Raw genomic sequence first — 27973 nt, 5'->3', positions numbered from 1 at the left:
TTAGGCATTTTCTGCAATATTGTTATTTTTTTTCAATATTAAAAAGAATAAGTACATGTAATGCTCTTTTGATGTAACTCCTCATAGTTTGAGTCAAATCTACATCTGTTTTGCTGTAAAACAACTTGGCCGCAACAGTTTCCACAAACTTTATCTGTTTACGTAACCTGGTCTATGTTTTATTTTAATTGCAACATCGAACCTTTTTATCGCCAGCCTCCCAAAGTTACATAATGCAGAAAATAAGCAGAAGCATTGTTTTGGGATTAGTGGTCGACAGTCTTAACACAAAGGCTAAGGACTTAGAATCCAAATAGTCCTTTATATTTAATTTCCCAAAACAAACATTTTTTATAAGAATATAAATGTTCTTGTCCTCAGAACATTTTAGGTGAACACAAAAGAAAAAAAGAGTCATTCTTTTCTTGATGGACAAAATATCTTGACATATTTTAGTTAAACGTAAATCCTTAAAGACATGTAGTGAAATCTTGGGAAAATTACCTGGAAGGGTTAAAATCCATGGGAAATGGCCCCTCCCTGTTCAACAAGTCTCTTGCTTGCAACAGGAATCCTGTTTACTTTCTATTTTACTCTTGCAATGGCTGCGTGGCTCTCCTCTAAATCAGTGCCTCGGAATGGCGGTAGACTGCTGTCAGGCTCTGTCTTCAAGGCTCCTGTTTGCTTCAGGGGCTTAGGAAGGACTTCTTCTGCCTCGGGGGCTGTTTCTGCTTTTCAAGATCAGCCTCGGACAATAGACGACCTACCCCGTGTCAGCCTCCTGGAAATGCTTTACAGGCTTGTGTTTCAGGGTTTTTATAACCGTATGCATGAGCTACAGGTATGCCAGGTTGCAGTTTGCTGATCCTCCTGATCTTTGGGTTCCTTAGACAGAAATGTTCAGTGGAAGAAAAGAACAGAGATCCTGGTTTTAGTTCCTCTGCATCCAAAATTTGTTAAATGCATTCCAGACAAGCATTTGGTCGCTCGGTTGAAATTATAATCAATTATTTGCAGACTTGGGTGTTGGGATTTTTCAATTTTCCTCCAGTAATAGAGCATAACTAATTTATCCTGCATTTTTCCACCAAATGCTCTAGAAAGGTATCAGTTTGTACCTAAAATAAAGTGTAGTGTTTTATTTAGAGTTGGATGCCATAATAACATTTATCACTCAGTGACTAGTGTGCTATGCTAGAAGTCTTATCTTTGTTTGTATACTAACCTCCAGATAACTGCTGGTCTCAGCTGAGTTTAAACCATTACTTTGCTTGCAATTTTGAAAAGCACAGCAATTAATTATGTATTCTCACAGGCCTTACGCAGGGGCTTCACAGCTAAACTGGTCCTTTTGTCCTCCATCAGCTCTATGAGAAGCAGAGATATGGGCCCATATACTTGAATGGCTTAAAGGCAGTGTCTGTGAACACCGCTAAGCTGCTGGAGGAGCTCATGAGGAAGGATGAGAAGTTTCCTTGCAGAGGAGACATGACCCTGTGGACAGAGTTCCGCGACATACGGGGATTAGGCTATGGGCCTTTCACAGAGTAAGGAACTCTTCTCTACCATTTTAATTCCTAAGAATTTATCTTATCCTGTCATCAACATTAAATGTAGATTTATTTCAAGTTTTCCAGAAAAAAAGTTCTTATTAGTGAAATACCCTGACCAAGAGCTTAGAAAAAAAAAACATCCAAATAATTCATATATACAGTATACATATAAATATATATATTTTTATTTAACTGAAACTCAATAGAAAAGTAGGGTTTTAATACCATTTAAAACACCAAATCTGTCTAATTTTACATCAAATCCTTCCCATTTGGATTTTTAATCATCCACTTTGTCAATATCTTTCATTCTACTGTCGAGTCTTCAGTCTCCAATTTTGACTTTTCAAATGTTTTTTTTTTAAATGTTTTTTGTTTGTTGTGCTTCCACTTGTTTCATGCTTTTAGGGAAGGGAAAAAGTGGTACGACCTGAGAACCGTGCTGAACAAGCGCATGCTTTCTCCAAAGGACTCAGCTCAGTATGATGGGGTTTTTAATGCCGTGGTAACAGACTTCATCAAACGGATTAACTTTCTGCGCCAGGGCAGCCCAACAGGAGACCTTGTACCCAACATTGGCAATGAGCTTTACTTGTTCTCCCTGGAAGGTATGAAACAAACCTGAATGCAACACCTCTGTCTTCTAAAAGAGTAATAAAAAATTAGCTACAAATATACCATGCTGATAACGCATCTGATGAGTTTTAAGGGACAAATCAACTCTTGACGGTGTCAAATGATTTATAGTTAACTACAAAAAGTGTTGTTCCAACTTTTTTAACATAGTGTTGGATTTTTATAAGTCTAGTGTTAATCGTCAAAAAATAATGTTTTAAACACTGTGTACTGAAGACTTCAGTCTCTACTATGGGTTCTGGATGTGGATGATCCCAGAGAGCACACTGGTCAAGTGTGTATATACTCCCCTAGCAATGACAGACCAGATGATTACCTTTTTCTGTTTCTTCTTTAATCTGGATTCGGATTTACAGTCTTGCATATTAGTATTTTTCTGTTTGTGTGTGGTTCTAAAACAGAATAAAGAAAACAAATAATACAATTATAATAAACTAAATTCAATAACCAAACCCAAAATAAAAGGTCTTAATAATAACAACTTAGCCTGTTATATCTGCACAAACCTCTATAGCATTAATACTCAAAAGATTATACCCAAAAAACTTGTGATATTAACTATAGGAGCTAAATAAAGCCAATAAACTTCTAACCAAAACTTGCTTAACTTAAGTTAGCAGATAATGTCCACACCCATAAACAAAGATATTTTACCCTAATATAAACACAAAACACTGGCTCATCGCTCTCATGGACGCACACTCAAAATAATAAAACTGAACTGCTCTGCAAACATGGCCATTTGCTGCTTTGTTAATTTCTGTTTCTGAAGGAAATACATGAAAAAAATAAGATTAAAATTCTATTTTTGAGTATTTCTTTATTCAAATGACTGTGAATCAGGAGCAGATGAAAAAGTGCAGTTGTTAAAAGCATGTAGTTGTTACGTAAAATCTGTAATTGGCAGGCCACAAGTTTTTTGTTCTACTCCATTTTTATGCATCCACTAGCAGACAAATGAATCGGTTAGTTCAAAAGGGGCCCAAGTCCACAATTGTTCAAAATAGAGATATTAAATGTTGTATGGTCTTCAAGGGAAAAGCTATCTGATTATGTGCAAAAAAGTCCCAAGTCCGTTGTAATGTATTGACTATGCTTGACATTTAAAATGCATTAAGTGCAAAATTCCAGGACTTGGTCCTCTCTTGCATGGGTTTTGCTTAATCCCATAGATGGCAGCACTAGTTATCCAAAATGGCAGCACCCCTGTTTAATTCAAGAAGGGACCAAGTCCAGAGAAATTAGTTTGCTAGTCCTCTGAAATTATAAAAGTGAGGTGCTTCAAATTATAGCATTTGTAAGCTATGAACTGGTGCTAAATCTGGGTAAAGTATTAATCATTTGGTGTAGCCTCCCTTTAGGCTACGCAATTAAAATCATTTCCTCGAAAACAAACATATTGGACTTGAGCCCCATTTGAACGATTCAAATGATCCTTTGAAATCTTTGTTTTCCTCGTCAGACCTGGCTCAGAACTGTATAGTTGGAGCTGCCGCTATGTAGAAAGGGGTGTCACACTTAAATTCATAGTGGGCCAAAATTAAGCAGTAAAGTAAAGTCACGGGCCAAACTCAATATTCCTTCAAAAATCAACTGCAATTGATATGTAATGCTTAAGCTTTTCATATAGTGCCTTTTTTGTGTCATATCAGTGGTTCTCAAACTTTTTCTCTTGTCCCCCCCCCCACCCACCCAGAAAAAACTGTGACAAAATAAGCCAAATATGTTAAACTTTAATACCATATCAAAATCGTAAACGTCCCTGGTGCTAGAGACTAGAAAAAAATTAAATGAAGGATCATTTACTTTGGTAAATCTTACTTTGTGTTGGACAGATTAGAAAGTGAGTTTGGTATTGCTGGATTTGTTTTTAAGTGGTTTGCCTCCTACTTAACTAACAGAACATTCTCTGTTTATATTAATGGGATTCTTTCTGATACCTCTCCACTCCTGCATGGCGTGCCTCAGGGATCTGTTTTAGGTCCACTGTTGTTTTTAATGTACATCTGCCCACTTAGAAAGGTTTTGAATAACTTTAAAAATGTTTCATACCACTTCTATGCTGATGATATTCAACTGCTCCTTCAATGACTCAGAACTCCATAAACTCACGGAACTACTAGATTTCCTTACCTGTGTTGAATCATGGTGCACAAGTAACAGTCTTCAGCTAAACTCAGAAAAGACTGAAACACTAATAATTGCCCCAGAAAACACAATCCCAATAATTTCCCGGCACCTTGGTTCTTTGAGCTCCTCTGTCCAGCCCCGTACCAGAAATCTTGGTGTCTAGTTTGACCACTCAATGTCTCTGGACTGTCATTCCAGACTTTTAATTAGAAATTGTTTTTACCGTTTACGTAACATAGCCAAACTGCGGGCCTTTTTATCTAAATCAGTCTTAGTGATGGTTATCCATGCTTTTATTTCTTCTCGCTTAGATTATTGTAATTATCTTTTTACTTGTTTTAATAAATCTGTTCTTAACCGTCTTCAGTTAGTCCAAAATCCTGCTGCAAGGCTTTTAACAGGATCTGACAAATGGGCACACATCACCCCCATTTAATCCTCTTTGCACTGGCTCCCGATCAAGGGGCGTATTGATTTTAAAATATTCATTTTAACCTACAGAGCTTTAAAGGGACATACCCCAAAATACTTATTACACTTAGTTTGTCCCTATACGCTTCTGGCCATGCCCTCTGATCCTCTGATCAAAATCTTTTAAAGATCTTTAAGACCAAATACAAAAACCAGAGGTGACCGGTCTTTCCAGGCCCCCAGACTCTGGAATGCCCTTCTCTGTCCCTTCGTGTGGCCGACACTGTTGATGCTTTTAAAAGTAAACTAAAGACACTTTTATTCAAAAATGTTTTTAGCTGACTGGTCTCTATTCTACGTGTATTTTCTTCTATTTAGTTTTGTTTTAAATCATTTTAATTGTTTCTGTGTTTTTATTGTATTGTATTGTGTTGTTTTTATTGTTCAGCGCTTTGTGATTTTATTTATGAAAGGCGCTATATAAATAAAACTTACTCACTTACTTACTTACGTAGTTTATAAGAACAATATCATTGAACCTATGTGGAAAAAGAAACAAAAAGTTCTGTAAATGGCTGCAATGTCCCTGCTTTGTGCTACACATTTTTTCAAAACGAAGTTGCAGGTTTGTTACTGCAACTCTCAAGCCATGCTCAGCAGGTGCTGCTGCGTTAATGGAACTCTCAGCCAGTCAGATTGAGCTCTGTTGTCTGTGAAATATTTTAAAAAGAATCTTCACAGGGATGACATGTGCTTTTTGAGACATGGAATTATTGTGGTGGTGCAAGAATTATTCCTTTCACCAAGTTCTCTCAGATTCAGTGTCAGTTTTAAAATCAGCACTGAATGAAGTTATTTGAATTCAACTCTCAGGATTAAGATAAACTCCCTTTGAGGAATCACTCTCAGACAACTAGATCTAATTGGATAAGTATTGAATTGACTCTAAAATATAAACACTGAAATTCTAACACTTAAATTTGCTGTGCAGGCATTGCCTCCATACTTTTTGAGACCAGACTTGGATGTTTGGAGAAGGAAATCCCTCCTGGCACACAAGAGTTCATCAATTCCATATCTGCCATGTTCTCCAACAGTATGGCAGTGGTGCTTATTCCAAAGTGGGGCCGTAATATACTGCCCTATTGGAGGCGCTACATCGCTGGCTGGGATGGCATCTTCAGCTTTGGTAAAATGCTGAAACCTCATGACTCATGATTCTGCAATAAAATCCTTCTCCATATCATGATTCATACACAACATTGTCGAGTCAATGTAGTCCCACACAAGTTATTGTATTTTATCTACGGATTAGATAACACATGCCTATTCTTTTATCTAGACCAGAAGCTATCTTGAATGTTCAGATAAATAAATAAGTTCACTTTCGCTTTGTTTGAAAGCACAGGCTAATTGCCGTAGTTTCTTGTGTTGGGGAACCTGTTTTTAATGGTTTGGTCAGGGGTTTAAATCCTATGCTCAACAGCAGTCATGAAGTCCTTGGGAAAGACAATTAACCTACATTGCCCCGATTCTTAAAAAAAAAAGTAATCCATTATTTTTTTTTAATTGTGTTAGCTGGATGCAACACAATATTCAACAATCTCATGGATACAAAATAAAACATTTCAATGAAAAATGGTTTTAAGAAATTAGAAAATTCCCTCTCTGAGATCATGTGGGGTCTTTGGCTTAGAGGTTTTTAAAGAAGTATTCAGAGTAAGCTTTTTAGTAAATATGCAGCTTTTTGCTGCATTTATTGCAAAACATCTGAAATGTAGCATGCCTCGGTATTGTTATAGAGCCATCCAAGGAATAAATGCATGCTTTGGTTTTAAAACCAGCATGCTTTTTTATTTTATGTATTTTTGCTGAGAACCTCATCACACACTCCCCGATTGCAGTCTTAGAAATATGTCAGCTTTGCATGAAATTTTTTTTAAGTAATTGCCTCTTTAAAATGTGTTTTTTTACTTGTCCTGTCCAGCAGCTGAGCAAACAGACTGTATAAGAGCTGAAGGCCCCTTGTGTTGCACAGATGAACTGTTTTTACGTCTGCATTAAAAAAAATTCCCCATAAAATACGTTAAAAGAGAACTAAAAACTGAACACGTGTAGGTTGAATTTACATTGTCTCCATTCACTTTTGTCTATGGTTTTGCTATTAACTAAATCATGACTTAACTTTAATACTCATTAGACAAAGTTTTGCAAAAAACAAAAAACAATGTATGCTTACATTTTTGCTAATTTTTCAGCTAAAAAACTGATTGACAAGAAGATGGAGACTATTAAACAGCGTGTGGATAATAACCAGGAGGTTGAGGGCGAGTATCTGACGTACCTCCTGTCTAACACCCAGATGAGCACCAAAGATGTGTATGCCAGCATTGCAGAGCTTCTCTTGGCAGGAGTTGATACGGTAAATCTTTTGCACCCAAACTAATTCATTACCTACATAACAAGTTTCAACTGTATTTTTCCAACCCTCTACTTAATCGTGTGTACAAGGATTTACACTGGTTTTCTTTTCAGAATACAAAGTTCTTGTGAGAACATTGTCAGGCATAGTCTGACATTTGTTATACGTCAAAAAAACAATCATCTCAGGCTAGTCTGGCTGTGAGGTGTTTGGAAAGATAGATAAAATGTATTCCACACTAGTAGTCCAATCTACCATAAAAACTCACACAAATGCGATTCAATATTAATGCATTATAGGATTAAAAAAAACAATTCACAAGTAAACTAGAGTTTATTTATTTTAAGATGAAACAACCTTTAACATCAGTTGGAGTCCTACCTAGTATCAAACTCAAACTATCTCTCCGTCAGAGTGGGATAAAGGTGAAACAGACTGACAACAACAAGCTATCACTCAGATATACGAGAGCAATTTGAAACTAGTCCAAAGTAATTAAAGTATGATGAAAGTGTTTTCACCCCATCCATCCATCAATTTCCATACCTGATAAATATCTTTTGGGGTCACAGGGCTGCTGGAGTCTATCCTGTTGATCAAAGGGAGAATACACCCTTGGCAGGTTGCCATGCCATATCCGTGCAATACAGCACACACCTTGGGATAATTCAGATTAACCCATGAGGCATAGTTTTGGACTGTTGGAGGAGGTCAGGGTGCCTGGGGACAGCCCATGCATGCATAAGAACATGAGAACATGCAAACTCCACACATAAAGAATCCTGATTTGAACCAGGGCCTTCTTACTGTGAGGAAAGAGTGCTAACCACCACACCCCAGCCCCCATTCTCCCCTCTTGTCAGATATTTTTGTTTATAGATAAAGTTTGTGGTCATCGTCGTGTGGTTTAGGGCATTGATGTCGTTTTTGGGATGCAAGATCCTGTATCTTAAATGGTTTCTTATCTACAGTATAAATATATGATTGGGATTTAGCACAGTGTTACCAGCTGATGATGTCACAGTCCTGCCCACTACTACCCGTCTTTTTCCTTTTCTTTTAATTCTATCTGGGATTCTGAATGCTTCTGCAAGAATTTTAATTTTTCCACTTGCATGGGACAAATTCTGTGCCTAGGACAATTTTGTCAGGTTTTCTAAGCATATCCAAGCAAAAAAAGGATAATTTCCCAAATGCATTGCGTCTTTTCTAAAACATGTTTTAGTCTTAAGTCTTTTTTTGTTCCCCATGTCCTTCATCGTGAGAAAAATGGCAGATGCTGTGCAATGCATTGCTTTCGGTGTTAAAAACACCAAAAGCATCGCAGTTGGTCTTTAAGTGATATTTTCATTAAAAAAAGGGGTTAAAGAGAAATCTATAGATTTTTTTTAACAGTGGTATCTCTGGGTTTCACATAAATGTTGACGTTGTATTGGACAATAACATATTCATGTTCTCTTTGCTGTTCTCTGTTTATCTGAACTAGTAAACAGAATAAAAGGCAGATATAAAAATCCAATTTGCTTTGTGAAAATATGATATTGGATTTAAATGACCATGTCTGGTAACAGTAGATTCGCTTTTGTTATATAGACCTCCAACACCCTCACATGGGCTTTGTACCAACTTTCCAAGGAGCCTGAAGTGCAAGAGAGACTTTATAAAGAAGTTTCTACATCAGTTCCAGCAGATCGCTTACCCACTGCTGCAGAGGTCACTCGCATGCAGTATTTACGGGCCGTTATCAAGGAAACACTCAGGTAAGACCAGTTGCAGAGCGTATAGTGTTTCAAGGAGAGTAGTCACTTTAGAATAAATTTGTCTTTTTTTCACTTGTTAGAAAATGTCATAGATCATCTGTCTATGCTTTCTATTATATTTTATTTTACAGGATGTACCCTGTCGTTCCAGTAAATGCAAGGATTGTAACAGAAAGAGGCATTACTGTTGGGGGATATCAGTTTCCAAAGAATGTGGGTTGAATTTGTTTTCTAACTCAGTCTTCAACCATACCTCATATTTAAAAAAAAATAAATCATTTCTATTGTGTTTTATCATTAAACTAAACACTTTTTTTTATTAACTTCACATAAATTACACACTGTATTATAAGAGAATTTTGGAGTCCAATTTAAAATTTTTTTCCTTGTGACTCCTGTAGACACCTTTCAACTTCTGTCACTATGCCATCAGCCATGATGAGGAGATCTTCCCAGAGTCCTTTAAATTCAAACCTGAAAGGTGGCTTCGTGACGGTCGCGAGAGACCAAACCCATTTGGCTCTGTTCCGTTTGGATATGGAGTCAGAGGTTGTGTTGGACGGCGAATTGCTGAACTTGAAATGTACTTACTTCTGTTTCAGGTATGTAGGGGGATATCTCTGAAAGGTTTTGACAATCGAATCGGTTAGTTCAAAAGGGGCCAAGTCCACAATTTTTCAAAATAGAGATATCACATGTTCTATGGTCTTCAAGGGAAAAGCTATCTGTTTATGTGCAAAAATGTCCCAAGTCCGTTGTAATGTATTGACTATGCTTGACATTTAAAATGCATTAAGTGCAAAATTCCAGGACTTAGGCCTCTCTTGCATGGGTTTAGCTTTATCCCATAGATGGCAGCACTAGTTATCCAAAATGGCAGCACCCCTGTTTAATTCAAGAAGGGCCCAAGTCCAGAGACTTTAGTTTGCTAGTCCTCTGAAATTATAAAAGAGAGGAGCTTCATATAATAGCATTTGTAAGCTATGATTTGGTGCTAAATCTGGGTAAAGTATTAATCATTTGGTGTAGCCTCCCTGTAACCCTTGTGCTATCCTAGGCACTTTTACATTGGGAGTTGGGTCATCTAGACCTACCAGACAGTGCGCTGAAACTTTTTTCTTCAATGATTTGTGATCCTCACTGGTGTCCATGGATTACAGGAAATTTTTCCACCTTTATCCACCTTTGTTATGGTAGGAATAACACGTCAATGCAAGGGTGGGGTCATCTAAGATAGCACAAGGGTTAAGCTATGCAATTAAAATCATTTCCTGGAAAAACAAACCTCTTGGACTTGTGCCCCTTTTGAACTAACCGATTCAATTAGAACTGTGAATCTGTAGCTGGGGATGGACTAAAACATAGAAAGTATGGAAGATTTCAAAGTAAGCTTAGAGAAAGGAGATATTAACATATCCAAAATGTTCCTGTTAGATTTGGATGTGAATCAGGAGCAGACAAAAATGCAGCTTGAAAAAGCTTGCAGCTGCCCCGTACAAATTACAGTTGGTGAGCCACAAGCTCCTTGTTCAGCTCCATTCTGATGCATCCACTTGTAAACAAATAGATCCATTAACGTCTTCATTTCCCCCGTCTTAGTTGGCATCTTAAGTACACAGTTTACAGTACTAAACCAACTGCAACATTTATCACTTAATTAACTTTGGCTTCTTTTTTTCTTCTTTTCCTTAGCTCATAAGACACTTTGAAATAAAGCCAGATCCTGCAGTGGGAGAGTTGAAAAGCATCAACCGCACAGTTCTTGTTCCAGACAAGCCGCTCAGCCTTCACTTTGTGAACAGAGGATGAAAAAGTTTGAGTTGCTTTTTCAGATCGGTTTGATTGAACCAAGGTTTATGTGCTTTTTGTTCAATGATAAATGTGTATCATACTGTGGGAACTCAAAAATAATTGAGCATAAGGCATACAATGCATGTGTAAATTTAAGTATAGCACATTTTATGCATTCCACATTTTATTTTTACACTTAAAACATATTTTTTCTAAATGCTACACATTAATTAACAAAGCAGCTGTTTTCATTTATCATTTAGAATCATTAAGTAACTCAGCACTTCTTAAAATATCACTTAGCTTTTCTTGCATCATGGTAATGAGAAGCAATTTTAAAAATAGGACACCATAGATGTGCAATAGATGCTCATCGGAGAAAATAATCTTTTGAAAACATTGGTTTTCTCATAATCTGTTTTCTTGTTTTGTTACAACTTCCTCTGCAAAAAAAAAGAAGCTAATTACTGGTAAAATTATGCAATTACATCTGCAGAAAGGTTAGTTTAAAACTCTACAGGTTAAAAAAAATAGGTATAGTTGACTAAAGAAAGTAATAGATGGGATGGCTTGGTTGAGGAAAAGATGTAAACATTTTTTCGAATTGCATCATTCACTTTAACAATTTATCGAAAATACATGAAAACACAAGAAGCAATAAATTTCCAATACTGGGGGGGGGGGGGGGGGGGGGGGGGGAACCCTTTTGTTTCTGTTTCTGGAATGTTGTGATCATAAGACTCAGGATTCGGCAAAAGCATGCAAAGCTTCACCTGTGATATGAACTAAAATTAAGGTCACATTCTGTTTTTCCATTTAAGGAAGTAATCAAACACTCCACTGTCATGTTTTCATGAACACTGAGGCATGTGTAATTTTAAACAACAGACTAATCCATTTCCAGTTGGAACTTTTCTGACTGAGCTGACTGCTCATATAAAGTAGCATAATCAAAGTGAACTGACGACCAAACTGCCCTCCTCTTGATCTTTAAAACAATGTCAAATTTCTTGTCTACATAATTATTTTACTTTGACAAAGATTAACTAAACGGCAAATTAGTTTGATCATTGATGTGAATATACTCCTTAGAACTTCACCTCAGGGCTGCTGGGCGGGAACGGCGGCCAGGGGCCGTGCTGGGTGGCTGGCCGCTGAGGCGTGGGTTGGGGGGGGGGCTTGGAATTCTGGGGCCTGGGGGCCGGCTGCCCTTGGCCGGTGTTTTGCCCATGGCCGGTTGCTTGATGCAGGCCAGGCCATGCTTGATGCTTGATGCATGGCCTGGCCCCCGGGGTCAACGATGCAGCCACAGCAGAGGGGTAAAGGGGTTAATTTATTGCATTTATTTTTGGGTTTCTCTGGGCAAAGGGCTTAATTTATTTATTTTCACTTTATTTTATTACTTTACGTTACCTTTCTTTTTTCTTTTATTTTTTCCTTTTCTTTAATTTATTATTATTATTATTATTTGTTTTGATTTATTGATTTCTGTCGAGCATTGTAGTCAAAGCAATAAAGAATTTACACATATTTATCAAACTCAATACAGAAATGATAAAATGCATAGATTAAAAAGACAGAAAATAAAACAATACAAAAATGTCATCACATTTGCTTAATTAAATACAGTGATCATTAACCTAAAGTATAAGTAAAGCTTGATTTATTGCTTGAAAAAGAGTGGGAAGAAGCAAGCTTATATAATCCATCCCCTATATTATTAATTCTTTTTTTTTCTTCTTTCTTTTTCTTTTCATTTTTTCTGAGGGAGGGGCCCTGGGAGGGGGGGGGGTGTTAGTGCTAGTTCCTCACGAAGGTCAGGGGCATGAGTGGTGGGGCTGGACCTCCTGCCCCTCAGGTGTGGCGCTGGGCCCCTTCCTTGATGACTGTCTCTCTGAGCTGGCGGTGTCGAAATTTCCGGTCTCTGTCTGTGGCTGGCTGGCCACCCTCTGGTTTCCCGGTCACCCTGGGAGGTGAGGCTCCTCCTGCGACTGGCTGGGGGGCCGGTCGCTCGGGGGGAGCTTTCTTCCCCCAATTGTGCCCATTCGCCTGCTCTTTCCCGCTCCCACGAAAACGAATTTTGCACACATGCACATATAAGGCTCCAGGATTTGGATGGGTGGGATATGCTGGCGGGGCTGCCTGGGGGTGACTCTCTTTGGGGTAACGCTGGCACCCGCCCTCCTTTCCACTCGCATATTCGATCTAGGGTCTTGTGGGGATGGTCTGGTGGAGGGGGCCACGGTGAAACATCTGGGCTCACCTCTCACCGATCCGCCCTCCAATTTTAACTCTCACTTTAGACACCACATACTGCATGTTGGCACCACACACACAGCAAACGCCCACTTACACAGAGGGGAACCCCGGGGTGAGGGCACTGCCCCACTGGACACCTCCCATTTTACCTGCAGCACACACACTACACTACCACACCACAATACATTGGTAGGATCAGGGAGGAGCGGCTGGTCTTTACCCGCCTGGTCCTCTCGGGGCGGCCTGGCATGTGGGGATCCTGTTGGCTAGAGCGGTGGCCAGGCATGCGGTGCTAGGGGTCAGTGGGCTGGAGGGGGTTACTGTGTAGCGACGGGGGCGGGGGGGGGGGGGGCAACCAGAAGAATGCGTGTGTGAGAGTGCATGGGTGGGGACACGCCTGGGGGCTACCTCGCCAGTGCCCGCTGGGGCTCACCCTCCCTTTTGCAGAGTGTTGGGTGGGGGGGCTGTAGAGGGTAGTGTAGTTTAGGGGGAGGTAGGGGTGGAGCTGTGGTTGCGTCATGATCGTTGGGTTGCTTGGGTCGGGCGCCGGGGCTGGCCTGTGGTGACGAGGAGCCGGCTGGGTGGTGTGCTACTCCTGGGCCCTCTGGGCCCTGGCCTCGTCCTGGTTCTCGTCCTTGTCCAGCGCCCGGTGGTCCCAATGGCTGCCGCTCGGTACGGCGGAGCGCGCCTGTCCTGTGGCCTGGGGGTCCTGACGCTGGGTTCACATATGCCTTCTAGTGTCGGAGGGGCCCCTGTTGGTGGGGCCTCCTCTGCACCTGGGTGCACGTCAAAGTCGCGACTTTGACGTGCGTTAAGTGTGACGGATGTAACAGAGAGAATCTGGTCACTTTTCAAAATAAAACTTTTTTTTTTCGGGAAAAAAAACAATAAAATGGAAATTATTTTTTCTTTCTGTGCGTCCCCTTGCCAAAATTTGCCCGGTGCCAAGTGTCCCGCGGTCCGGTACCGGACCGCGGGACACTTGGTCCCCGGTGGTTGGGGACCACTGATCTAGCCCCACAAGACTGTGCGCTGAACTTTTTCTTCAATACTTTGTGATCTTCACTGGTTTCCATGGATTACATGAAATCCTTTCCACCTTTATCCAACTCTGTCATGGTAGGGAGAACACGTCAATGGTCATCTTGACACCATAAGATAGCACAAGGGTTAATAAATATGAATTATTTTGCCCTTTGTGTTGTGATTTGAGACAACTTTAGTTGTAAGGACTCTTCGTATAAACTGAACTGAGCAAATACAATAAAGTAAATATAAAAAGAAACAAGATCTTTACACTGATGGATTATGGATGTTTCTCAGAAGAGAACACAGGGTTAGTGCAGGGAAAGTGTTGTTTGACAGCAATTTGGTTGTAAATTATTTGCAGAATGCAGACAGACGAAGACATGTGTCTGAAAAAAATGTTCTCAAATGAGTGGGTTGACAACCTAGAAATAATCTCATGGGGTAAAGTAAACTGCTCTGCTACATTTTCAAGGGTATATCAAGGAGCAACAGTTGCTTGTTGTTTTCACCAACACAGACAAATGCTTCCCTTTCACCAACACCGACAAATACTTCCCTTAGCTATTTTTTTAAATAGTCGGATTAGGACAGGTCCAGGACAACAACCTTGTTTTACTGTTTCTCTGTGAGACCCATAGACTTTTAAATGTAAAGGAAAAGCATTTGAGTGTGAAAAAGTTTAGAGAAGGTTCAAATATATATTCTAAGAAAGGTAGAACCAAGTCCACACTTGCTGTTCTAGATTTAATGCTAACCATGAAGCACCAAATATTGCAGTTCCTCAAAGAACCACTTGAGAGAGACTGCAGAGGAGCAATCGACCTTTAAAACCACCCCTAAATTCTAATTACAACCATTTTTATGGTGACAATTCAGCGCCTATGTATTGCGTATCAAAACCGTATAACCATGAATCAAAACCCCAAATCTGCGAATCAAAAAGAAATAACCCAAAGCAAAATCATATTTCTCAGCTGCCGATTTGTTTTCTCATCATTCTGAAATTGTCTTTTTGAGTTGCGCTTTTATTTTTGTTTTGATGCTAAAACCTGTCGGATGGCTTCCCTGCTGAATTCTAAAAGCACTTTTGGAATATTATATCTCCATTATTCATCAGAGCAATTACAGAAATAAAACAAACCTCAATACTTCCAAAACACACAAATACAGCAGTCATCTCTCTGCTCGCACACAGTGTTTAATTTATACTCATCATACTTTACAGCAAGAATACACCATCGTAGCTACCTTAGATGCAGAAAAGGCTTTTGATAAAGTCAATTGGACCTTTCTCTTTAGTGTCATGGAAAAATTCGGTTTTGGGGAGTCATTCATTAACTGGATTAAGACTCTCTACAATGCACCTTCACCCACAATAGCTACCAATAGTATTATATCACAGAGCTTTACGTTGCATAGAGAAAATAGACAAGGATGTGCAGTCTCTCCTTCCATATTTATTGTCTTTATTGAACCATTACCAGCAGCAATACGACAGAACCTAAACATAATCGGAATCCAACCATCTCTAGCCCACCATAAAATTAGTTTATATGCTGATGATGTTTTATTGTTTCTATAAAATCCTCAATCATCATTAAAAAAAAGTTACACAATTAATTAATCAATTCTCAAAAATTGCAGAATACTCTGTCAATTGGAACAAATCCGCTATCATTCCATTGAATAAAACTAAATGGGAAAATACAGCCCATACCTCAGCTATTCCGGTATGAATAAATCACATCACCTATTTAGGTATTAAAATTTCTGCAGGGGCCTCAGAGCTGGTTAGCCTCAACCTTACCCCTCTCTTTATAACACTAAAGGATGACCTGCAACCCTGGGTAAATTTACTTATCTCCATAATCAAGCGAATTTATATAATCCCACCCCTGCTTAGTTAAGTTGTTTTATAGTTTTACAGTTTTTGTAATCCGGTTCTGATCCAATAGATCCTTTTCAAGTAACAAAATGATTGATTCGTGTTGCATGAAGACTTACTGCAATCAGATGCCTTTAAATCTATTGCACTAGTTAATTTGTTTTGGAAGACACAACAACATTAACTAAGAAGAATTTTAAACCTCAGATACTTCAGCAATTTTGAAATGGTATACTGCTAATAGGCATGGCCGGCCCTCCCTATACGCGAATTACGCAGCCGCGTAGGGCCACCGTCACCAGCAGGGCCCCGAAGTGGCGACAAAAAATAAATTAAAAGAGACCCAAATCTGGCAACCCATTTCATAGAACTTGCTTACCAACTTGTGCTCTGAATGTTGTGCAAAAGAAAGTTGCCTGCTCTTTAATGATCCCCCCCTGTCAGCACACATGAACCAATCTGGCAACCCAAATAATGACGTTACACCATTTAGCAACGATTGGTCAACATAATTGCATCTGAGCCTGGCACGGTGTGAATTTACGAGCGCATTTTGTTTCAATAAAGTTGGGAAAAGAAAAAAACGAGCACATTTTGTCACGCTGATCAAAGCGACAACAAGAAAACGTCATGCCTCAGAGACTTTATCCATCAGGAGCTTACGGTGGCCCTGAAGTGCAAACCATTCAACAAATCACTCGATACAAAAACATTTTTAAGATCACAGCAACAATTTAAAAAGCGTATTACATTTTAGAAAACAAAACAAAATTTCAGAAACCAAAACATAAAAAAGAAAAAAAGATTTCAGAAAACAAAATTAATTTCCACAAAAAAAATGAAATAAAAAAAATGAAAACATTTCAGAAAAACAAAATGAAATATTAAAAAATGAAAAACATTTCAGAACACAGAATGAATTTCCAGAAAACAAAACGAAATCTTCAAAAATGAAAAACATTTCCAAACCGGAAGAAGCAGGTACTATGGGACAACGCTGATTGGATGATGATGTTTGTCAATCATTTGAACTGAAAAGTATTTTAAATGAAGCGATGACGGATTTTATCGTCCAAACAACAATGTACCATGATAATTCCCGTATTTCCCATTTACATATTAAATCAAAAATGCAGCAAACAGATAATGAAGGTTTAAATTATTTTTTGAATATTTCGTCTGAAGCAGAACGGTCACCCGGAAGTAGTTTGTGTGGATGACGTCCGTTCTGCAGGTAAACAATGAAAGGGACGATAAAACGTTAACATAAACGTTAATCTTTGAATATTTAGCGGATGTGATGACAGAACGCACACAGAAATATCAACACCAACCAGGTTTACAAATGTTTCGAAATGTCGTGAGAGGATTCTGTCTGAAGCAGCAGCTGCGAAGAAACGGGTGTTAAAGACGGCGCACATCAGGAAATGCAGTCCCGCCATCCACTGATAAGGTATGGAGGCACATTTGTTTGATCTAATAAATGTAGCGTTAAACGTGATTTCTAGGTGGGTGTTTACAGACAGATCCAAGATCCTTCAGTCATACGTTAATGACAGGTTACCTCATCAGCTGGAGAGGGGGGGTCACGTGGGCAGGATTCTCAGACAGGTGTACCAGCAGCATAAATCAGCAAAGCTGTCAGGTAAACTGCAGCAGTTTGTGTCTCAGAATAACATTTATGAATGCTTCTTATTCACACTATTAAGATCTGTGACTTTGGAGTGTGTCAGTGCACAGAAACATGACAGTAAATGACTGGATGTGCACATCATCAGACACGTCCAGGTGTGTAACTAAAGGTGGCAAAGTCTGTAGTGTAAAATAAATCTTTAAAAAAAAACGTTTTAGTCTTTCAGGCAGAGGAGGAATACCAAATTGTTTTAGAATGTATTTTTTATAAGACTGAAATAATGTATTTTATTCTGAGTTTGGTGTTTTGACCCCTCCCTAATGAATTTCTGGTTTAACCCATTTTCTCCTCATTTTGATGAACTCAACTTTTTCCTGAATGAAAGATGAACGGTAGCTGATGTTTTTCTGTCAGGGATTTTTAATTTATTAATTTATCTCTGTCAGGGATTTCAGTGGAGCTGGAGTCCAGTGCAGAGGAAGCTGCAAGCATGTACGAGCAGGAACTGGCGTCCCTTACCTGTGCATCTTCCTCTGGATGTGATGCTGAGCAGCAATGTGGACAAACCTTTCCTGACATGACTCTTTTTGATATAGTTGTTAAGCACAAACAGACTTTCCCAGATGCATTTTTTCCTCTAATAAATGTGACTGACAGGTACGCTGAGTAAATGCTGAATGTAAACGGAACATTTGATTGACTGCATGAAGAAGCCCATAAAGGAAAATCCACATCTGTTTCTTTGTTTCTGTTACTGAATAACGTATTCATGTTAAGTTTTCAATAAATATACTGCATTGCTATGAAACAAATTTGTTTATTTTCATATCCATTATTACAATCCTCACGTCAGCATTCAGTTTTGTCATTGACAAAGAAACATTTCTAAACAACAGCTTTGAAAATCAAACATCAACTTTGTTAATAAAGCTTTAAAACCTAAAATGGTAAACATGGAAAAACTCCTAAATGAAGCTAGCCTAATATGAACATTTTAAACTGGAGTTTTGCTTAAAGGAACATTAAGTTGTTTGGAGTTGTACAAGTGTTTGATGCGATTCCTCAGATGTGATTTCCAGATTATCAGCCCGACACTAAAGCCAGGAATTGTGCTTCGTTTTTCACTCCCCACTGCATCATTTACAACTAATCAGGCTTATGCAGCAGGTTAAAGACGTTTTTTTAAAGGACCTGCAATAAAAAAAAAAAAAATAGATATTAAGGTTAAATAATATTTATTGATTACATTTCACATAAATCATGGTGACTTGCCTGTACACTGCACAATGATATGAATGACTTTAGTCTTCTTGTATTCCCATGTAGAGCTGCCATCTGTTCTTCTGCAGCACAAACCTTTCTGGAACTTCGCTTTGAGAAACTTCACCTGCAGAAATATCACATGTTAATTCAATTAAGTATTTTATAAACTTTAAAGTTCATTTTTAAGTTTCAGTATATGTGTATATGCATGGTTCTAAAATATACAATGCACTTAAATATTATTTCCCATAAGAACTTGTTTACTGATTTCAGTCTTAAAGTCGATTTTTAGCAACACTGATGCCATATAATTACTGTATAAATCCTAGAATCAGGCTGGCTCGGAGCTTTTTCTCTCATGTTGTCACCGAAAACGGGAACGGCTATCATGTGAAGACGGTTCGTCTCCATCGGGTTCTTTTTGCGCATGCGCAAGATAAAAAGAAATTATCTTTTCAAAGCAGCACTTTAACATCCTAAAATTAACATCCTTAGAGACATGTGACTGACAAAAGAAAAGATCACAGAATTGATTCTTACCTAAAGATGATTGACAGCGTGAACCTCGCAGCCGTAGACATTAGCGCACAGCGTTCAAAGTAAAAGTGCTCACAAACTACTTCCGGGTGACCGTGTGTCAGGCGAAATGTTAAAAAAATAATTTTAAAGTTCACTAACAGTTTGCTGCATTTTTTATTTGATATATAAATGGGAAATACGTTGATTATTATAGTACATTGTTGTTTGGACGATAAAATCTGTCATCTTTTTTTTTTTTTTTTTTTTTTTTTTTTTTTTTTTTTATTGAACTTTTCAAATACAAAACATACAAACTCCAGCAGAGGATGAATACACCACAAAATACAAAAACACTAATGGGGGTAAAAAATACTCTCAGTCATAAACATTAAGTGTTGAAACACTTACAAAAAATACAAATAAAAAATAACAGGAGCCAAATGATAGCACAGGACAGACACTAGAATAAAAGCCACAAAGAAATTTGTTTAGATATTTTTTTAACACCTACCGAGGATTGTAATCTTTTCAGTGAGGAATAATATAATTTAAAATCGTTAATAAAACCTGGGAAGGAGGGCTTGGAACCTCTCCACTTGCAACAGTGGATATGGTATTTTCCTAAAAGTAAGATGATATTAATGAAATTTGAGAAAGAATCATCAATATTTTCCATAAACAGCATGACATCAGAAATACCAAAAGGGGGAATATTCAGTTTTAAATTAATCCAATTCCTTATTTGAGTCCAGAACTCTTTGGAGTAATCGCATGAAAAAAACAAATGTTCCAGTGTTTCCTCATTGGAGTTACAAAAAATGCAAGATTCCACGTCAAATTTAAATCTGCTTTGAAGAAAATCGGAGACAGGATAATATTTATTTATTATTTTGAAATGAGTTTCTTTTACTTTGGGCAGAACAGGCCATTTAATATACTTTGAGTGTGCTTTAACTAACAGAGATTGGCTGTTGAAATAAGAGAAAGATCTAAAAGAGGCTCGATTATGGACATGATAAATTCTTTCTTTTAAACAGTTGTTCAAAAGATTGTTATTTAGTTTAAAATCTAAGAAATTACATCCATTTATCTGTAATTTTGGTAATGAGATAATTGTTCTATGAGGAGTAAAAACAGTGTTCTTTATTAAATGAATCAAAGCAGCAGGAATAGCTCGACATACTTTTTTAAATTCTTTAAGGCTGCAGGTGAGACTGTATTTATCTATAAATGAAGAAAAAGTCAATAAATTACCGTCACTGTCAGTTAAATCTGTAACAAAAAGAATGTTTCTGTCAAACCAATCCTGTTTAAATATAGATTTCCTACCAACTAATACTGTTCTGTTATTCCATAATGTTGATCCATGGGGGGTAAAATTGTGAATAAATATCATTTTCCAAAACTGAAGAACCTGTTTATGGAAGTTGGACAAAATGAATGGAATCTTGTTGACTTCAAAATCACATTTCAAAAGGAAGTCTATGCCTCCTAAATGTTTAAAAATGGATCTTGGGATATGAAACCACATGGAGTTACTATCAACCAGAAGAGCTTTTAAAAAATTAATCCTGAAAGTACCGACCATAGCTTCAAAATCTAGAGCATTGATGCCACCATTATCATAACTTTTGACCAGTTGGGAACGTTTGATATAATGTGTTTTGTTTTTCCATATGAATTGAAAAATAATAGAGTTAACTTTCTTAATGTTTGGAGGGGATATGTATAAGGAATAGCAGGGATAAATAATCTTAGAGACGCCTTCTGCTTTGGTTAACAGATTTCTCCCAAAAACAGTTAAATCTCTTGTCAACCAGCGACTTAAACTTTTCTTTATATCAAACAATCGATTTGTAATGTTGACTTCTTCCCTCCTTAATGTGTTTTTAGACAATAACACACCCAGATATTTCACTTCATGAACAACCCTAATGGCTTCAATAGTTTGGTGCTGACACGAGTGAACGGGGAGGATTTCACATTTGGAAATATTTAGCTTCAAGCCTGATGCTTTGGAAAATAACTGAAGCCTACTTAGAGCTTTAACAACCTCTGCATCGTTTTTTAGAAGTAAAGCAGTATCATCTGCAAACTGACTAATTTTGTATTGCTTTTCAAAAATAGAAATACCTTGAATATCATGACTATGTTTTATGAGGATGGTTAATAACTGAGTGGCTAATATAAACAGTTTGGGCGAGATGGGACAACCTTGTCGGATACCCCTTTTAATTACAAATCGGGGAGTAATTCCTGGATTTAAGGAAACTGAACTATAAATATCATTATAAAACATTTTAATAATATTACAAAATTTATCACCAAATCCTAAAAATTTCAGGGCTTTAATTAAAAAGGAATGCTCCAATGTGTCAAATGCTTTATAAAAATCTAGAAATAATATTAAACTATCTGGGTCAACAAAGTCACAATAATCCAATAAATCTACTACCAACCTGATGTGATTATGGATATTTCTTCCTTTAATGAATGCTGACTGACACTCATCCACTAAATCCTTCAGTCCTCTGTTTAGACGTTCTGCAAAAACATGAGCCAAAATTTTATAGTCATTGCATAACAAAGTAATTGGTCTCCAATTATCCAAATATAAAGTATTTTTATTAGGTTTGGGGATTAAAGTGATTAACCCCTGTCTCATTGTGTTAGAAAGGCTACCTGCTGAGATACATTCTAGAAAAGCTTCATGTAACAAACGTCTAATATCAGTCCAAAAGAATTTATAGAATTCTGCTGTTAAACCATCCAAGCCAGGAGATTTCCCAGAGGACATCTTAAGAACAGCAGCATCCATTTCCTCAATGTCTAAATCGTTTTCCATAAAATGTTTAAATTCTAAGTCAATGTTTTGGTTCAATCCTTCAATGCTTTCGAATATAATTTCACAGTCAGCTTCGGAATGATAGGACTTATATAAATTGGAGTAAAATGTGTGTATTTCTTTGTTAATTTCCCTTTGGTCTTCATAAACAAAATTATTTACTGATAGTTTGTTAATTTGCTTTTTTAATTGCCTTTGTTTTTCAAGATTAAAAAAATATGTGGTATTTTTTTCTCCCTCTTCAATCCAGCGAGCTCGGGATCTTACAAATGCACCTCTAGCTTTTTCAATATACAAAATGTCTAACTCGCTTTGTAATTTATTTAATTCTAATAATTCCTCAGTCGACAAATCCATCTTTTTACATAGGTCATTAATATTTCTTAAAATATTTTGTTGTTTTAGACGTTTCAATCTTAAAGCACTTTTACTAAATTCAATTGCAAGACTTCTAATTTTAAACTTAAACCATTCCCATTTACTCACAGGTGACATGTCCAAGACATTCACTTCTGTTATTAATTCTCTAACCTTGTTGCAAAAACAGGAGTCTTCCAAAAGCATATTGTTGAATTTCCAAATTTGAATTAAATCAGTTACTGACCGATTACATTGAAGGGATAAAGAAACAACACAGTGGTCTGTTAAGGGGGAAGCAGAAATGGAACATTTATCAATATATTTTACTAATGATGAAGATATTAACCAATAATCTAACCTTGAAGATTGTCCATTTCCTGCAGCATTAAACCATGTATATTGCCTGGTCACTGGGTTCAGAATTCTCCAATAATCAACTAAATTGACAACATTCATAAAATCAACCACCAGATCATCAAACTTGTGACATTGTGCTCTAGGTGGATGTCTGTCTAACCCAGTGCTTCTCAATTATTTTTTGCCAGGCCCCCCCTAGGAAAAGAAAATGTTTCGCGCCCCCCCTGACCCCCCCCCCCACACACACACACAGACACACTCGCGCGGTGACAATACATCAGGTCAGTATCTATAAAATTTGTATACCTAAAATTGTATCTTTTAACACTAACAAAAGAAAAAAGCAAAATAAATCCACTTTCAACAAATATTAACTTTATTTAGCCACAGAAACCCTGTTCTAGTCTAAAACAGAAAAGAAGCTGAAAGTACCTGAAATAAAAAAAATCTGTCATTCCTTATTTAAACTAGAAACATTTTGACCAACTGAACCATTTGATGCTGAAAAAAATAATTCAATCAATAAATAATATTAAATCTAAATTGATCTGAAACATTAACACAGCAGCACCAATATATTTAACGTTTTTAGTCTGAAGAAATAGGTAAAAACGTGCTGATTTTTTTTTTCTAAATGACGGATTGTTTATTTCTGATCTCATAAAAGTGCAGCTGTTTTCCTGCATTACCTGCTGTCTTTATGTCTGTCTGACACCAACTAAACCACAGGCAGACAAAGAAAACATGGATGGAAAATAAAGACACGTCATCAAAATGTCTACAATAGTTCATAAAGAATGACATTGTTAGCATGAGCTTAGGAATCTAAGGGCAGCGGTGATCTTGGGCAACAGGCAGCGGTAGCAGTGGTCCGCGTGCCCCGATTCCCCTGGCAGACAGGGCCCACACCACCCCTCCCCTTTCGTTCTCACTCGCGCAGCCGCGGACAGACAGAACAGACAATAGGAACCGAATAGTGGACCAGATTATTTTCCAAGCACTGAGCCGCTGTCACCGCTGCCCCCACGTTAAATTTGCGCACCGGACAAACCTGTGCCTAAAACCGCCACCACCGCGCGCCCCCCCTGGCATCGCTTCGTGCCCCCCCCTGGGGGCGCGCCCCACTATTTGAGAAGCACTGGTCTAACCAAAGGTCTGGCGCCAGGTTAAAGTCACCTCCAACTATGACATTATCAGTTAAATGAGCATGTTTAAGGTCTAGAATTTGTTTACATAAGTCTGAGAGGAGTGTTTTGTTTTTAGCTCTTTCATTATAACCATATACACAAACCAAAATAAACATTTCACCGTTAAACTCAAATATTAATATCAACCAATGGCCATAAGTGTCCCCAAAATGGTTAATAACTTTTCCCGGGAATTTGTTTAAAAGTATCATAACACCAGCTGAATGAGAGGTCCCATGACTGACATAAATAGAATCACCCCACTGTAATTTCCAGAAGTTTACATCTTCTTCAACTGAATGGGTTTCCTGCAAAAAAACACATTTAGCTTTCTGCTCCTTACAAAATAAAAAAATAGCTTTTCGCTTAACATTGTTTTTAAGCCCCCTAGTGTTTAAAGAAATGAAAGAAAACATTTAAGAATTATCAAAAGCACAGCAACCGCAGAAGATGTGCAGGAATGAACAATATTGTCCTTACCAGACAATTCAATGAGCATTCTTCACCAAGAACATGAACTGACAGAACACTAACTCTCACTGACTGTAATCTATTGAGGGTCCACTCTTCGATTGTCGATCAGTGCGTACCCCTCCTTCAGGAACGCTCTCTGACCCCTCTTCCTCGCCTCTTGGACCAGCGGCCACAGCTTGGCTCTCGCCTCCCTGTCCTCCTTAGAGAAATCTTCTTTGAAGTGGATGTGCATTTCTTTGCAGACTCTCGCCTCTCTTGACCGTTTCCACATGTCATCCCGGACCACTCTGGACACAAACTGCAGGATTATCGACCGCGGCATATTGTTGGAAGTCGCCGCGCTCCCCTTTCTTCCCAACCGATGGACCGTGTCAACTGCCTCTCGCAGGCGGTCCGCGCCGATGGGAACCACCCTGGTCAAGATGCCGATGACGGTTTCTCTGATGTCTTCTCCATCCTTCTCAGCCAAACCATTCAGCCGCAGATTCCACCTCCGTTTGTAGCGAGCATGCTCAGCCACCGCTTCCCTTAGCCGCTTGTTGTCTCCTTGAAGTTCAGCCACTCTTTTCTCCAGATGTTCTAGAACTCCTTTATTCCTTTTTATAGCTTCTGAGTTGGCATCAATTCTTTCATCAAACTTTTTCAGTAGGGCTGTCTGTTCGTCCATTTTGGTCGTTTGCATGTCGACCTTCTCCGTCAGGGCGGCCACGGCTTCCATAATTCTTTCGAACATACTTTCATCCTGCAAGTTCTGCCCGCACCCTTTCTTTTGCTTTTTAGGATGAGGTGCTTTGACTGGAGTGTGTGCAAGGTTCACTAACTTTTCTTTGGACCTTTCTCCATCCCCTGTAGTGACTTCAACAGCTTCCTCAGTCATCTCGTGAATATCGGACTGGGAATAATAGTCGTGCTCGTCCATTTGCATTTCGGTTAGCTTACTTTCGATTTTCAAAAGGAAGAAAAAAACAAGTTTACGGTAGTCCGCGATTCCTCTCACAAACTTTAAATAGAAACTTAGAAAAAATTTCAGTGTTCTTGGTTATAGAATGCAAAAAAAACTCACAAACAAGGACAGAAAAAAAAAACTCTTACACCGGAGCCCGCAAAGTACGTTCGTTCATTCCGCCATCTTGCCTCCTCCCCATAAAATCTGTCATCGCTTCATTTAAAATACTTTTCAGTTCAAATGATTGACAAAAATCATCATCCAATCAGCGTTGTCCCATAGTACCTGCTTCTTCCGGTTTGGAAATGTTTTTCATTTTTGAAGATTTCGTTTTGTTTTCTGGAAATTCATTCTGTGTTCTGAAATGTTTTTCATTTTTTAATATTTCATTTTTTTTCTGAAATGTTTTTCATTTTTTAATATTTCATTTTTTTCTGGAATTTTTTTTCCTTTCTGAAATGTTTTTTAATTTTTAATATTTCATTTTTTTCTGGAATTTTTTTTTTCTGAAATGTTTTCATTTTTTAATATTTCTTTTTTTCCTGGAAATTAATTTTGTTTTCTGAAATGTTTTTTTTTTGTCATTTTTGTTTTTCAAGTTTTGGTTTCTGAAATTTTGTTTTGTTTTCTAAAATGTAATGCTGCTTTTTAATTTTTTTTTTTTTTTTTAATTGTTGTGATCTTAAAAATGTTTTTGTATCGAGTGATTTGTTGAATGCTTTGCACTTCAGGGCCACCGTAGGAGCTGAAAAAAGATAAATAACTTCAACATCAATCACAAGGTAAGTTTGGAGGATGTTGGGGCATTATTTTTACATTATCCAGCATTTCTGTGCAGCTGCGCGATTTACGTAAATACTAAGTGATCTGAGTTGAAGTTTGCACATAAACGACCCCGTTTGTCGTAATTTCCCATGGAAAACTCGAAAATAATTTTGATACCCAAGTTTCTAAGATGAGGATGGACATGACCTTCTAAAACGGAGGAGTGTAGAGAAGAGTAAATAATGACAACGATATGATGGCTGAAAATGTTAACTCACTTTATCGTTTTGTTTCATTGTTTTGCTAACACATATTTAGTGCGTTCTGCATTTTCCGGTTTATTACAGCATAAAACTACTGTTTATCAGTCAGGTAGTCTGAGTTTTACAACAATGAGTGTGTCTTAAAATCTTGCATTGGCATGAAATATGGAGAATGAAAACTGCCAAATACACAGGACATAAAGGTTCTCATCTATAAATGACAAACAAAATAAATGTACTAATTTTAAAATTACGAACATAAACAAATAATACAAAAAGAAGTGTATAAAAGGCTTATATTTACACTTATTCTCAAATTAGTGTTCACATTTTATTATTTATAAATGGGTACATTTATTTCTTATTTGTATTTTGCAGTTTTGATTCTACATAATGATGATGTTTTGCACAGTTCCGTCTCAGCCGACAGTTTCTTCTGCTCTCAAAAAGTATTAACAAGTATTGGAGGTTGTGCAGCGTCCAAGATGTTCCTGACTTCACTGAAGATGTCATCTCAGGTAACTTTAATAACATGTAAAGTAATTAAAAAAACAGTGTCTGCATATCCCCTTTTTTTCATAAACAGCAGCTGAAGAGTATGGAGCTCCAAACTGTTCATAATTAAATTAATGAAATATGACCTCATGCAAATATACAATCAAACAATAAATCTCTCATAAATATATAAAAAGATCATGAAATTGTGAAAAACCTGCACACAGATTTTAAACGAGCCAATATATTATTAGTATTCTGCTATAGATATTTTATTAGCTTTATCATTGATTATTGTATAATAATATTTCTTGTTTTTTAGCTGCAGAAGAAACTCCTGTCACCACATCTACTGTTGAAAGGGAAAACATTTGACTGTTTGACTTTTCACTGTTTGCTTTTATTGAAGTTCTGTATCTCATGTTCCAGAGGCTCCAAGAGAGGCGTGTATGAAAGAGGAGCCAACTGGATCCAAAATCCCACCTACCGGTACCTCATATCCAGTTGGTCCAGCTGAATGGCCAACCACAGTCTCTGATCCAGTAAGAATGGATTTGGTGCAAAGAGGTCCTTTTCAGACTGAGAAAGACTATGACTTTCCAAAATCCCCCTCATTGAGCTGTTGTTTTCTTTATGTTGGATTGTTTTATTGTCATTTGATTTGCTATTAAGTTGCTGTTTGTAATAAGTTGGAGTTTTGTGAATGTCATTTGTTGAGTGCCTAATGTTACATTAAAAAAATATATCTATATATCTATATACATTTGTCATTCATTTTTTTTCTTTGCATTTAAAATTTGTTTGGCACCACTTAATGTGCATCCAACATGCAGGCAATATACTGTATTCAATTCTTTGGGAGCAATAATAATTCACAAATGTATTAATAGAGATATCTCATTTATATTACAACAGTTGCGTTTTTTTGGTGCTGCTGATCAGTTAGAGGGCCCACAAATTAAATTTCGCTTAGGGCCCCCAGAAGACCAG

The 27973-nt window shown here is 37.6% G+C and overlaps 1 protein-coding gene across 1 annotated transcript; it reads left to right on the top strand.

Annotated features, from left to right (window-relative positions):
* The first annotated feature begins 578 nt into the window (after window positions 1–578).
* LOC101156051 (cytochrome P450 27C1) lies at window positions 579–11775 on the top strand. Its single transcript, XM_004081817.4, has 9 exons — window positions 579–841; window positions 1366–1547; window positions 1962–2161; window positions 5722–5919; window positions 6989–7152; window positions 8746–8912; window positions 9044–9125; window positions 9314–9514; window positions 10605–11775. The coding sequence occupies exons 1-9, from the start codon at window positions 602–604 to the stop codon at window positions 10719–10721; spliced, it is 1551 nt and encodes a 516-aa protein (XP_004081865.3). The 5' UTR covers window positions 579–601; the 3' UTR covers window positions 10722–11775.
* Window positions 11776–27973: the final 16198 nt, after the last annotated feature.

Source organism: Oryzias latipes, chromosome 21 (assembly GCF_002234675.1).
Source record: "Oryzias latipes chromosome 21, ASM223467v1".
Classification (NCBI taxonomy): domain Eukaryota; kingdom Metazoa; phylum Chordata; class Actinopteri; order Beloniformes; family Adrianichthyidae; genus Oryzias; species Oryzias latipes.
This window is presented reverse-complemented; position numbering and strand designations above follow the sequence as displayed.